General features: G+C 37.9%; 1 protein-coding gene across 1 annotated transcript in view; it reads left to right on the top strand.

Moving 5' to 3' along the window:
• astn1 (astrotactin 1) overlaps positions 1-12,760 on the top strand; it is a 1,400,536-nt gene that overhangs the window by 1,333,593 nt on the left and 54,183 nt on the right. Inside the window, exons 21-23 of the mRNA XM_034183391.1 lie at positions 718-853; positions 6,329-6,429; positions 12,048-12,231. Coding sequence (XP_034039282.1) covers positions 718-853; positions 6,329-6,429; positions 12,048-12,231 — 421 coding nt within the window. The remainder of the gene's footprint in view (positions 1-717; positions 854-6,328; positions 6,430-12,047; positions 12,232-12,760) is intronic.

Raw genomic sequence — 12,760 nt, 5'->3', positions numbered from 1 at the left:
TTATATCAGCTATTGATGTTCAACATCAATTTTTTTGTTGTAATGTCGTTTGTTTGTTGGAGTGTCGTCTGTGGGATCGGAGATCACAGGTGTTCACCTTATGCTTATACTTATGGCCTCACCTCCTTGCCTTGCTTGACACTTGATGATTCCTTGAATTGTTTCATGAAGTTATGTACTATAGAGGGAGAAATATACAAATCCCTTACAATCTTTCTTTACAACTTTAGAAAAACGTTTTTGAAACATTCCAATAACTTTTTCTAACTTTTGACAAACTGAAGATCTTCTACCCATTTTTGTTCCTCCAAGACTCAGACTTTCATAGATAATGCTTTTGTACCAAATCATAATTTCTGTCACCTGTTGGAAATAACATAATTTAATTATTTATTTTTACCTCATTATAAGCCCTAAATTGCCCCCATGCCAACTTTCTTTTGAATATATTGCAAACCTGAAATGCAGGAGTGGATGTATTAAAAGATGTTTACCACACAAAACCTAAAATATCTGTAAGTAAGTGTAAGAATGCCTGCTGAGCTTTTTTTTTCTTTTTTTTCTTTTTTATTTTTGCATTTTCTGTACTGTCCCAACTTTTTTTTTTTTTTTATGATTTGGAGTTGTAGATTAATACACCAAAAGTTTAATTTTCTCAAAATGTACATGATGCACCTTTTTAACAATGTTGCTTTTCTCTTTGCTGTTCTTGAACAGAAACGCTTTTGAGTTTTGTGGACGACATCTTGTCTGGTGCTAGGTCTCCATGTGTGATGTTAGGAGACATCCCCAACCTCCTGTCCTCTTCTATCAGCATGATTATTCGATGTCTGGAGCCTGATACCACCTACATGTAAGTTTAGTCTTTCTTTTGAGTACACAAAAAAAAAAAAAAAAGTTGGAGATGACGTCTCATTATTTGTATTCCATAATAATTTAAAGTACACTATAAAAGTAGAGCACCTCGCTCGTAGAACGCAAACCTCCGCCAACACTAGTTTCTAATTCCACAAAAATTTTAGAAGTGACTTTTCATAAGATAAATTGGATGTGATCATATTTCAGGAGTATGTATTTAGTTCATGCACTTGAATGAAAGATTTTTGTGGTGTTGTCAGGTTTTTGTTTTTGTTTGTTTTTTCCAACTTTTTCAGTTACTGAATTCTTTTTCAGATCATTTTTACAGAACATTGGTTATCTTTGGTATGAGTTTGCAGAGTTGTGAATTTTTGAAAATTCATTCATCGTTAAAGGTGGGGATTTTTCCAATTTTTCTCACTTTGCCCTTTGACCTTGAAAATTAAATCAATTCTTGACTATGAGGATAATGATATAATGATATATGAAAAATTGTGGGCTCCAGGCTATTCACAAACAGACAAATAGAGATGAAAGCATAACCTACACACACACACACACACACACACACGCATCAGTGTCCTGCCATGCAAGTTGCTCAACTGCACACTGGAAACAAATGGGGGTAAATTGATTTTGACTTGAAATTGAAGTGTTTGTATTTTTAACTGATGTAAATGTCTGCCAAGACATGCATAGTGACTTGTAAATGTTCATGTATCCATCCTCTGACTTGTTTAAAGAAAACTATCTGTAAAAGTGATGTTTTGTTTTAACAATAAAGCATAAATAGTGCAATTACTTATTACAAGTACACTGTATTAAAAGTGGCTGCAATTTCTAAATGGTTGATGAAATATTTTTGTCATAATTAGCCGCATGTTCTCCTTGAATTGCTGGCTGTCTGAGTGGTGTCCAAAAAATGAGGTGGACTTCATAGATAATTGGCAAAGCTTCTGGGGAAAACCTGGTCTTGTTAGGAGAGACGTCATCCATCCCACTTTGGATGGAGCAGCTCTCATTTCTAGAAATCTGGCCAATTTTCTTAAATCCTCCAAACCGTGACTATCCAGGGTTGGGACCAGGAAGCAGAGTTGTAGTCTTACACACCTCTCTGCAGCTTCTCTCCCCCTGCCATCCCCTCATTACCCCATCCCCGTAGAGACGGTGTCTGCTCCCAGACCACCAATAACCAGTAAAAATCTATTTAAGCATAAAAATTCAAAAAGGAAAAATAATATAGCACCTTCAACTGCACCACAGACTAAAACAGTTAAATGTGGTCTATTAAACATTAGGTCTCTCTCTTCTAAGTCCCTGTTAGTAAATGATATAATAATGGATCAACATATTGATTTATTCTGCCTTACAGAAACCTGGTTACAGCAGGATGAATATGTTAGTTTAAATGAGTCAACACCCCCGAGTCACACTAACTGCCAGAATGCTCGTAGCACGGGCCGAGGCGGAGGATTAGCAGCAATCTTCCATTCCAGCTTATTAATTAATCAAAAACCCAGACAGAGCTTTAATTCATTTGAAAGCTTGACTCTTAGTCTTGTCCATCCAAATTGGAAGTCCCAAAAAACAGTTTTATTTGTTATTATCTATCGTCCACCTGGTCGTTACTGTGAGTTTCTCTGTGAATTTTCAGACCTTTTGTCTGACTTAGTGCTTAGCTCAGATAAGATAATTATAGTGGGCGATTTTAACATCCACACAGATGCTGAGAATGACAGCCTCAACACTGCATTTAATCTATTATTAGACTCAATTGGCTTTGCTCAAAATGTAAATGAGTCCACCCACCACTTTAATCATATCTTAGATCTTGTTCTGACTTATGGTATGGAAATTGAAGACTTAACAGTATTCCCTGAAAACTCCCTTCTGTCTGATCATTTCTTAATAACATTTACATTTACTCTGATGGACTACCCAGCAGTGGGGAATAAGTTTCATTACACTAGAAGTCTTTCAGAAAGCGCTGTAACTAGGTTTAAGGATATGATTCCTTCTTTATGTTCTCTAATGCCATATACCAACACAGTGCAGAGTAGCTACCTAAACTCTGTAAGTGAGATAGAGTATCTCGTCAGTAGTTTTACATCCTCATTGAAGACAACTTTGGATGCTGTAGCTCCTCTGAAAAAGAGAGCTTTAAATCAGAAGTGCCTGACTCCGTGGTATAACTCACAAACTCGCAGCTTAAAGCAGATAACCCGTAAGTTGGAGAGGAAATGGCGTCTCACTAATTTAGAAGATCTTCACTTAGCCTGGAAAAAGAGTCTGTTGCTCTATAAAAAAAGCCCTCCGTAAAGATAGGACATCTTACTACTCATCACTAATTGAAGAAAATAAGAACAACCCCAGGTTTCTTTTCAGCACTGTAGCCAGGCTGACAAAGAGTCAGAGCTCTATTGAGCCGAGTATTCCTTTAACGTTAACTAGTAATGACTTCATGACTTTCTTTGCTAATAAAATTTTAACTATTAGAGAAAAAAATTACTCATAACCATCCCAAAGACGTATCATTATCTTTGGCTGCTTTCAGTGATGCCGGTATTTGGTTAGACTCTTTCTCTCCGATTGTTCTGTCTGAGTTATTTTCATTAGTTACTTCATCCAAACCATCAACATGTCTATTAGACCCCATTCCTACTAGGCTGCTCAAGGAAGCCCTACCATTATTTAATGCTTCGATCTTAAATATGATCAATCTATCTTTATTAGTTGGCTATGTACCACAGGCTTTTAAGGTGGCAGTAATTAAACCATTACTTAAAAAGCCATCACTTGACCCAGCTATCTTAGCTAATTATAGGCCAATCTCCAACCTTCCTTTTCTCTCAAAAATTCTTGATAGGGTAGTTGTAAAACAGCTAACTGATCATCTGCAGAGGAATGGTCTATTTGAAGAGTTTCAGTCAGGTTTTAGAATTCATCATAGTACAGAAACAGCATTAGTGAAGGTTACAAATGATCTTCTTATGGCCTCAGACAGTGGACTCATCTCTGTGCTTGTTCTGTTAGACCTCAGTGCTGCTTTTGATACTGTTGACCATAAAATTTTATTACAGAGATTAGAGCATGCCATAGGTATTAAAGGCACTGCGCTGCTGTGGTTTGAATCATATTTATCTAATAGATTACAATTTGTTCATGTAAATGGGGAATCTTCTTCACAGATTAAGGTTAATTATGGAGTTCCACAAGGTTCTGTGCTAGGACCAATTTTATTCACTTTATACATGCTTCCCTTAGGCAGATGGCATTGCTTAAATTTTCATTGTTACGCAGATGATACCCAGCTTTATCTATCCATGAAGCCAGAGGACACACACCAATTAGCTAAACTGCAGGATTGTCTTACAGACATAAAGACATGGATGACCTCTAATTTCCTGCTTTTAAACTCAGATAAAACTGAAGTTATTGTACTTGGCCCCACAAATCTTAGAAACATGGTGTCTAACCAGAGCCTTACTCTGGATGGCATTACCCTGACCTCTAGTAATACTGTGAGAAATCTTGGAGTCATTTTTGATCAGGATATGTCATTCAAAGCGCATATTAAACAAATATGTAGGACTGCTTTTTTGCATTTACGCAATATCTCTAAAATTAGAAAGGTCTTGTCTCAGAGTGATGCTGAAAAACTAATTCATGCATTTATTTCCTCTAGGCTGGACTATTGTAATTCATTATTATCAGGTTGTCCTAAAGGTTCTCTGAAAAGCCTTCAGTTAATTCAAAATGCTGCAGCTAGAGTACTAACGGGGACTAGAAGGAGAGAGCATATCTCACCCATATTGGCCTCTCTTCATTGGCTTCCTGTTAATTCTAGAATAGAATTTAAAATTCTTCTTCTTACTTATAAGGTTTTGAATAATCAGGTCCCATCTTATCTTAGGGACCTCATAGTACCATATCACCCAATAGAGCGCTTCGCTCTCAGACTGCAGGCTTACTTGTAGTTCCTAGGGTTTGTAAAAGTAGAATGGGAGGCAGAGCCTTCAGCTTTCAGGCTCCTCTCCTGTGGAACCAGCTCCCAATTCAGATCAGGGAGACAGACACCCTCTCTACTTTTAAGATTAGGCTTAAAACTTTCCTTTTTGCTAAAGCTTATAGGGCTGGATCAGGTGACCCTGAACCATCCCTTAGTTATGCTGCTATAGACTTAGACTTAGACTTCTTTCTCCTTTTGCTCTGTATGCACCACTCTGCATTTAATCATTAGTGATTGATCTCTGCTCCCCTCCACAGTATGTCTTTTTCCTGGTTCTCTCCCTCAGCCCCAACCAGTCCCAGCAGTTTTTCCTTCCCACTGTTGCCAAGTGCTTGCTCACAGGGGGTCATTTTGACCGTTGGGGTTTTTACGTAATTATTGTATGGCCTTGCCTTACAATATAAAGCGCCTTGGGGCAACTGTTTGTTGTGATTTGGCGCTATATAAATAAAATTGATTGATTGATTGATAACTGCTGACTTAAAGCTTGAAGTACACTTCAAGCACTTCTTGATTGTTTCATTACAAACTGTTTCACTGCCAGATTGTAGCTACTTCCAAAATTCTTTAGCGCAACTGCTTCTTGTGGAAACTGATTCAAACTGCAGAAATGTGTGAAAGTGACAACCCAAAAACAGTTGGAAGGGAAAGGGAGGGAAGGGAAATCAAGATTTCCCTGCAGAGGGAAGGGAAATGTAAGTAAACACAAAACGAGAAGAATAAATGGAAGGGAGAATGGAAGCTAGAGCTTCTCCAGCCTGTTCTGCTGTATATGGGCTGAGTGAGCAGTACTCGTATACACTCTTTCAAACCCATCATCGGGAGAGCTCCTGCTCCTTCTATCCAATCTGGCAACTCATTCATCTTTTCAGGCTGATGTCTCCTTTTTATGTTCAGGCCACCGCTCACTCCTTGTACATTCTATGCAGACAGAGCACTTCCAAATCTTGAGTTGCTGGCTTTGTATTGAGAGAGAAAAAAAAAAAAAAATTCAACTCAAGCACTTGGTGTGAGAAGACACAGAACTCTGCAGCAGTACAAACAGTTTTTTTCTTTGAACAGTTGGAAATGTTGCAGTGTTTGCAGTACTCTGTATCACATCTCTCACATCACTTTGTCTGCATAAGATGGAGCCATGTTTTATTTTGGTTAATGTGCAGATAGATGCCTCATTGTTTGATTCTGCAGGTGGATGCAGTTTGTGTTTTGATCACTAGGTGGAGATATTCATCCAGTCAAATGGTAATGACACCTTATTAGTTTTAGGTAATAGGTTGTTTATTGGCTTTATACAAGTAGCACCAGTGAAAGTCTTGTACTGATAATGTGGTCCAACGAGGGAAACATTTTAATCAAATGAACAGCTGTAGGAGTTGCTAGCAGAGATTCATCAGCGTCTGTCCACTGATCGACATTCCAGTTAGTGATTTGTCTTTGACATTTCTATGTGTGTTTGTGCAGGTTCCGATTATGGACAGTGGACAACACAGGGCGTCGTTCCAGTCCCAGCGAGGTCACCATCAAAACGCCCTGCCCAACTGTGGATGATGTGAAAGCACAAGGTGAGAAACAATGGATGGAATAAAGTCATTCAGAAAATTTAAATTAAAATCTGAAAATGACTCACAAAGCAGTTTCAGTTTCCAAGACCTGAGGAAATTGACATGACATACATTTTACACTGGGCAATTTTGCAAGGACATGATGCGAAGTACCTAAGTGCTTGGATCCAGGAACTAGTCCCTACTGGTTGTGACCAGTGGGCTTGAAAGAACCTGAAATTCACATCAGACTTCACAGGGTCAGGAATGTGTTGTTCTCTCATTAATTCATTGACAAGTCAGTAGATAAACTATGAGGGGTTCAAGTAAATTAAATGATAAAAATTGATGCTATGAGCATGCACGAAAATTGAAAAATAAAATGGTAGCAAATGGATGTGAAATAAAAAATATGATAAATGATCACACCTTTTGATTAATTTAGTTATTTTACATGAATCATTAATCATTTAGAACACAAAATTGATATTTGCCATATCAACACAGTGTGGAAGTAAAACATTAATTAAAAAGTGATGAAATCACATGTGAAGTGCAAAATAGAGTAATAAATGCTGTCATCATTTGACAATATGCTGTTCACACTTATTGTTTACAGAAAGTAATTTTTGTTACTTCTGCCCAATCAAAACAACAACAAAAAATCAAAACAACAACAAAAAACATTTCACCTCAGCAGTCCACATGATTATGTCAAAAGTGCGTCATGAGAAAACGTCGAGTCTGCCAGTTATTTATTTATATATATATATATATATATATATATATATATATATACACACACACACACACACACACACACAATGAGGAAAATAAGTATTTGAACACCCTGCGATTTTGCAAGTTCTCCCACTTAGAAATCATGGAGGGGTCTGAAATTTTCGTCTTAGGTGCATGTCCACTGTGAGAGACATAATCTAAAAAAAAAATCCGGAAATCACAATGTATGATTTTTTAAATAATTTATTTGTATGTTACTGCTGCAAATAAGAATTTGAACACCTGTAAAAATCAATGTTAATATTTGGAACAGTAGCCTTTGTTTGCAATTACAGAGGTCAAATGTTTCCTGTAGTTTTTCACGAAGTTTTCACACACTGCAGCAGGGATTTTGGTCCACTCCTCCATACAGATCTTCTCTAGATCTTTCAGGGTCATTGTCATGCTGGAAGACCCAGCCATGACCCATCTTCAATGCTCTTACTGGGGGAAGGAGGTTGTTTGTCAAAATCTTGCAATACATGACCCCATCCATCCTCCCTTCAATACAGTGCAGTCGTCCTGTCCCCTTTGCAGAAGAGCACCCCCAGAGTATGATGTTTCCACCCCCATGCTTCACGGTTGGGATGGTTTTCTTGGGGTTGTTCTCATCCTCTAAACATGGTAAGTGGAGTTGATTCCAAAAAGCTCTATTCTGGACTCATCTGACCACATGACCTTCTCCCATGCATCCTCTGGATCATCCAGATGGTTACTGGTGAACTTCAAATGGGCCTGGACATGTGCTGGCTTGAGCAGGGGGACCTTGCTGCCCTGCAGGATTTTAAACCATGACAGCATCATGTGTTACTAATGTAATCTTTGTGACTGTGGTCCCAGCTCTCTTCAGGTCATTGACCAGGTCCTCCTGTGTGGTTCTGAGCTTTCTCAGAATCATCCTTACTCCACAAAGTGAGATCTTGCATGGAATCCCAGACCGAGGGAGAATGACAGTCATCTTGTGTTTCTTCCACTTTCTAATAAATAATCATAACAGTTGTTGTCTTCTACCAAGCTGCTTGCCTGTTGTCCTGTAGTCCATCCCAGCCTTGTGCAGGTCTACAGTTTTGTCCCTGATGTCCTTAGACAGCTCTTTGGTCTTGGCTATAGTGGACAGGTTGGAGTGTGATTTATTGAGTGTGTGAACAGGTGTCTTTTATACAGGTAACAAGATTCAAACAGGTGCAATTAATACAGGTAAAGAGTGCAGAATAAGAGGGCTTCTAAAGGAAAAATTAACAGGTCTTGTGAGCCAGAATGCTTGCTGGTTGGTAGGGGTTCAAATACTTATTTGCAGCAGTAACATACAAATAAATTATTAAAAAAATCATACATTGTGATTTCTGGATTTTTTTTTAGATTATGTCTCTCACAGTGGACATGCACCTAAGATGAAAATTTCAGATAATAATTTTCATGATTTTCCTAAATCATTGGTTGTCTGGATCAGAAATTTCAGTTAAATATATTATATAGCAGACAAACACACTGATATTTGTGAAGTGAAATGAAGTTTCTAATATTTACAGAAAGTATGCAATAATTATTTAAACAAAATTAGGCAGGTGCATAAATTTGGGCACCCTTGTCATTTTATTGATTTGAATATATTTAGCACTAATTATTGGAACACAATATTGGTTTGGTAAGCTCATTGACCCTTGACCTCCTTACACAGGTGAGAATCATGAGAAAGGGTATTTAAGGTGGCCATTTGCAAATATTTCCCCTCTTTGCATCTCTTGTAATAAGTGGCAACATGGGAGCCTCTAAACAACTCTCAAATGCCCTGAAAACAAAGATTATTCAACATCATGGTTTAGGGGAAGGAAACAAAAAGTTATCTCAGAGATTTCAGCTGTCAGTTTTCACTGTGAGGAACATAGTTAGGAAATGGAAGACCACAGGCACAGTACTAGTTAAGGCCTGGAGTGGCAGGCCAAGAAAAATCTCAGATAAGCTGAAGTGAAGGATGGTGAGAACAGTCATAGTCAACCCACAGACCTGCTCCAAAGACCTACAACATGATCTTGCTGCAAATAGTGTCTCTGTGCATTGCTCAACTATACAGCACACTTTGCACAAGGAGATGCTGGATGGCAATGCAGCATCTGCAGAGGAATGCAGAGGAAGCCTTTTCTACATACACGCCCCAAACAGAGTCACTTGAGGTATGCTAAAGCACATTTGGACAAGCCAGCTTCATTTTGGAATAAGGTGCTGTGGACTGATGAAACTATAAATTGAGTTATTTGGACATAACAAGGGGTGGTATGCATGGCTGAAAAAGAACACAGCATTCCAAGAAAAACACTTGCTACCTACAGTAAAATTTGGAGGTGGCTGCATCATGCTGTGGGGCTGTGTGGCCAGTGCAGGTACTGGGAATCTTATTAAAGTTGAGGGTCACATGGATTCCAGTCAATGTCAGCAGATTCTTGAGAACAATGTTCAAGAATCAGTGACATAGTTGAAGTTGTGCCAGGGCTGGATATTTCAACAAGACAACAACCCGAAATACTGCTCAAAATCTACTAAGGCATTCATGCAGAGGAACAAGTACAATGTTCTGAATGACCATCTCAGTCCCCAGACCTGGCTATTATTGAAAATCTGTGGTGTGATTTTAAGCGGACTGTCCATGCTCGGAAACCAACAAACCTGAGATGTTTTGTAAAGAAGAATGGTCTAAAATACCTACAACCAGAATCCAGACTCTCATTGGAAGCTATAGGAAATGCATAGAGGCTGTTATTTCTACAAAAAGAGGATCTACTAAATATTGATGTATTTTTTTCTGTTGGGGTGCCCAAATTTTGTTTGAAGAATTATTGCACACTTTCTGTAAATTCTATAAACTTAATTTCACGTCTCAGATATCACTGTGTTTGTCTGCCATATGATATATTTAACTGAAATTGCTGATCCAAACAACCAATGATTTATAAAGAAAAATCATGAAAATCATCAGGGGTGCCCAAACTTTTACATACCACTGTGTGTGTATATATATATATATATATAGCATGTTAACAATAAATGTCAGGTATTGACAAAAAAATTAATATGGGACAGTATTTCTCACTTCTTTTTTTCAATTCACATGTTTTTTAATCACCTCAATTTTTATCAGGTAATTTTTGATACTTCCATCCTTGAGGACACTTTCCTGAAATATTATACAACAGTGTTGTGTTGTACATGATCAGTGATGACTGTAAGGCAGGGACATTATTGAAATTAGCCAAACCACTGAATAATTATCACTTCATGGTGTATTTTATACCCATTTTTATGGCTCCATTTTTCATTTCAGGTGCACTTTCACCTTTGTTTTTGTGATTTCATTGTTGTTGCTTAAAAACAGTCAGGAGTTAATTGCAAGTGGAACATATCTTTTGTAGGTTAGTGAAATCAATCATTATGAAATGTCAAAAATTCTAGTAATCCATGGACAACAGGTCAATCTGAAAAACTGATTTCTTGATGTTGCTGAAGGGATGGGAGCGATGGCAAATCCTACTCAGAAGAGTCATGCCACAAAGTTGGGGGCACAATGAAATACAAAAAGAAATGTAGCATAAAAAGACATTTGTGAGATTTCTTTGAAAAAAGATTTGCGCTTTAACCACTTTGGTTAAGAGCACCGAGGTAGCAATCATAGTCTAATTAAGGGCTGATTTTTATTTTGGTGCCACTGCATGTCCGGCTTGACTTAACCAACCTGGACATGCAGTTAACCTTGTAACTGTTAGAATGGCCTAAGCAGTGGGTCACCCTCTGGGTCTCGTCTGCCAGAGGTTTCTTCCTCAATACCATCAGATGGAGTTTTGTCTTACCACTGTTGCATGTGTGCTTGCTCAGAGGGGTTGATAAGGTTACACCTTACTCATGTGAAGCCCCTTGAGGTAGCATTATTGTGATTTGGCAGTATATAAATAAAATAAAGTCAATTGAATTGAAGCAATGTTCAGAAACAGGTGTGTGGCTGTTTGCCTTTACTACATGGCCAGTTTGGGTAGTCACATGCTAGTAATACTATTATTACTACAAATGTTGTTATTATTACTACTCCTACTGTTATTGCTACCACCAGTAATAATAATAAATAATAAGTAGTTGAGCACTTTCAGGTTATAATTTACAGCATGCTGTACATTCTCTTACAAAGCTATAAAAATTAGAATGATTTCTAAAGGTATAACATCCATTAGCACAAATAAAGCCAACATACACATCATATACACAATAAAACAGCAACTACTGGGTAGAGAGGGCTCAACAATCTCAGAAAAAATACAACAAAATCTCACAAAAAAAAACAAAAATCCAATTAATTAATATAAAAGACAAGTATTTAATATAATACATGGCCTGCACTTTTCTGTTTAACCCTTGGACCACGAAGTACACCAGAGGAGTCCTGTTAGCCTTGGTTAGCAGTGTCAGCAGTCATGACAGGATAATCTTTGATAAATGAAAGCAATTATCTGGCCTTCCTGTGCGGTAAAGATCAGCTGCGTTTCTCAATGATTAACAAAAACATTGAGCTCCTACATCTTATGTTGTGGTTCAAGCCTGTCCACTGACTGCAGTTGTTTGTTCGACCTGTTGCAGACATGACGCACTGTTGCGGCTTGGTAAGTATGCACGCCAGTGTGTCAGAAAACCCATGTCTTATATAATTACCCAGAATTATGTAGACATGCAGATGTTAAGATCAGCCTTTAGCTGTGTGTTGGTTGCCAACATCCCAAACAAGCAGGTGTTCTGTTATAAATGTTCCAAAAACTGTTGTTTGATGGTCTGCATGAACTTGCCCATTGTTGCTGAATGTTGTTGCCCTTTTTTTTTTCCAGAAATAGCTGATAAAATCTATAATCTGTTCAACGGCTACACCAGTGGGAAAGAACAGCAGACTGCCTACAACACTCTGATGGACCTGGGTGCTCCCACACTGCACCGTGTGCTCTACCACTACAACCAGCGCTATGAGAGCTTTGGGGAATTCACCTGGAGGTGTGAGGATGAACTTGGGCCCAGGTACATTTATCATGATCAGAACTCAAGCCCATGTGCTAAAAGCCTTCTTCAAACCACCCCCCAACTAGTATCATACAAACCAGGATGGTGTATGATAATAGTAAAAAAAAAACAAAAATTGAATGAAACAATTTTTTTTCAGCCTCTTAGATTGGGATACCCTTAAAAAACATCAATGCCAACCAAGATCAACTTAATTTTGATACTTAATCACCCATTAAATCTCTAAGAACTGTCTGAGTTTAACAAGCTGCGTGCCATATTTAACGTAATGATGTAATTTATGGAATTAGGACTAACTGGCACCCTGACACACAATGATCAATTGAATTTTTAATGGAATACAGTTCTATCTGTTACATTACACATCAATTCAAATTTATGTCAGTGACAGCCATATATGTGTGATATATTTCATTTCATAGTAAATTTCACTACATTTCATTTGGTACCTTAATGATCTGTAGTTCTCAAGATAGATGACAGTTATCTTGAGGCACTGTTATGTTAGCGTTACGTTATCATTACT

The sequence above is a fragment of the Thalassophryne amazonica genome, chromosome 12, assembly GCF_902500255.1.
Source record: "Thalassophryne amazonica chromosome 12, fThaAma1.1, whole genome shotgun sequence".
NCBI classification, from domain to species: Eukaryota; Metazoa; Chordata; class Actinopteri; order Batrachoidiformes; family Batrachoididae; genus Thalassophryne; species Thalassophryne amazonica.
The sequence above is the reverse complement of the archived record's forward strand: the minus strand, read 5'-3'. Positions and strand labels throughout refer to the sequence as shown.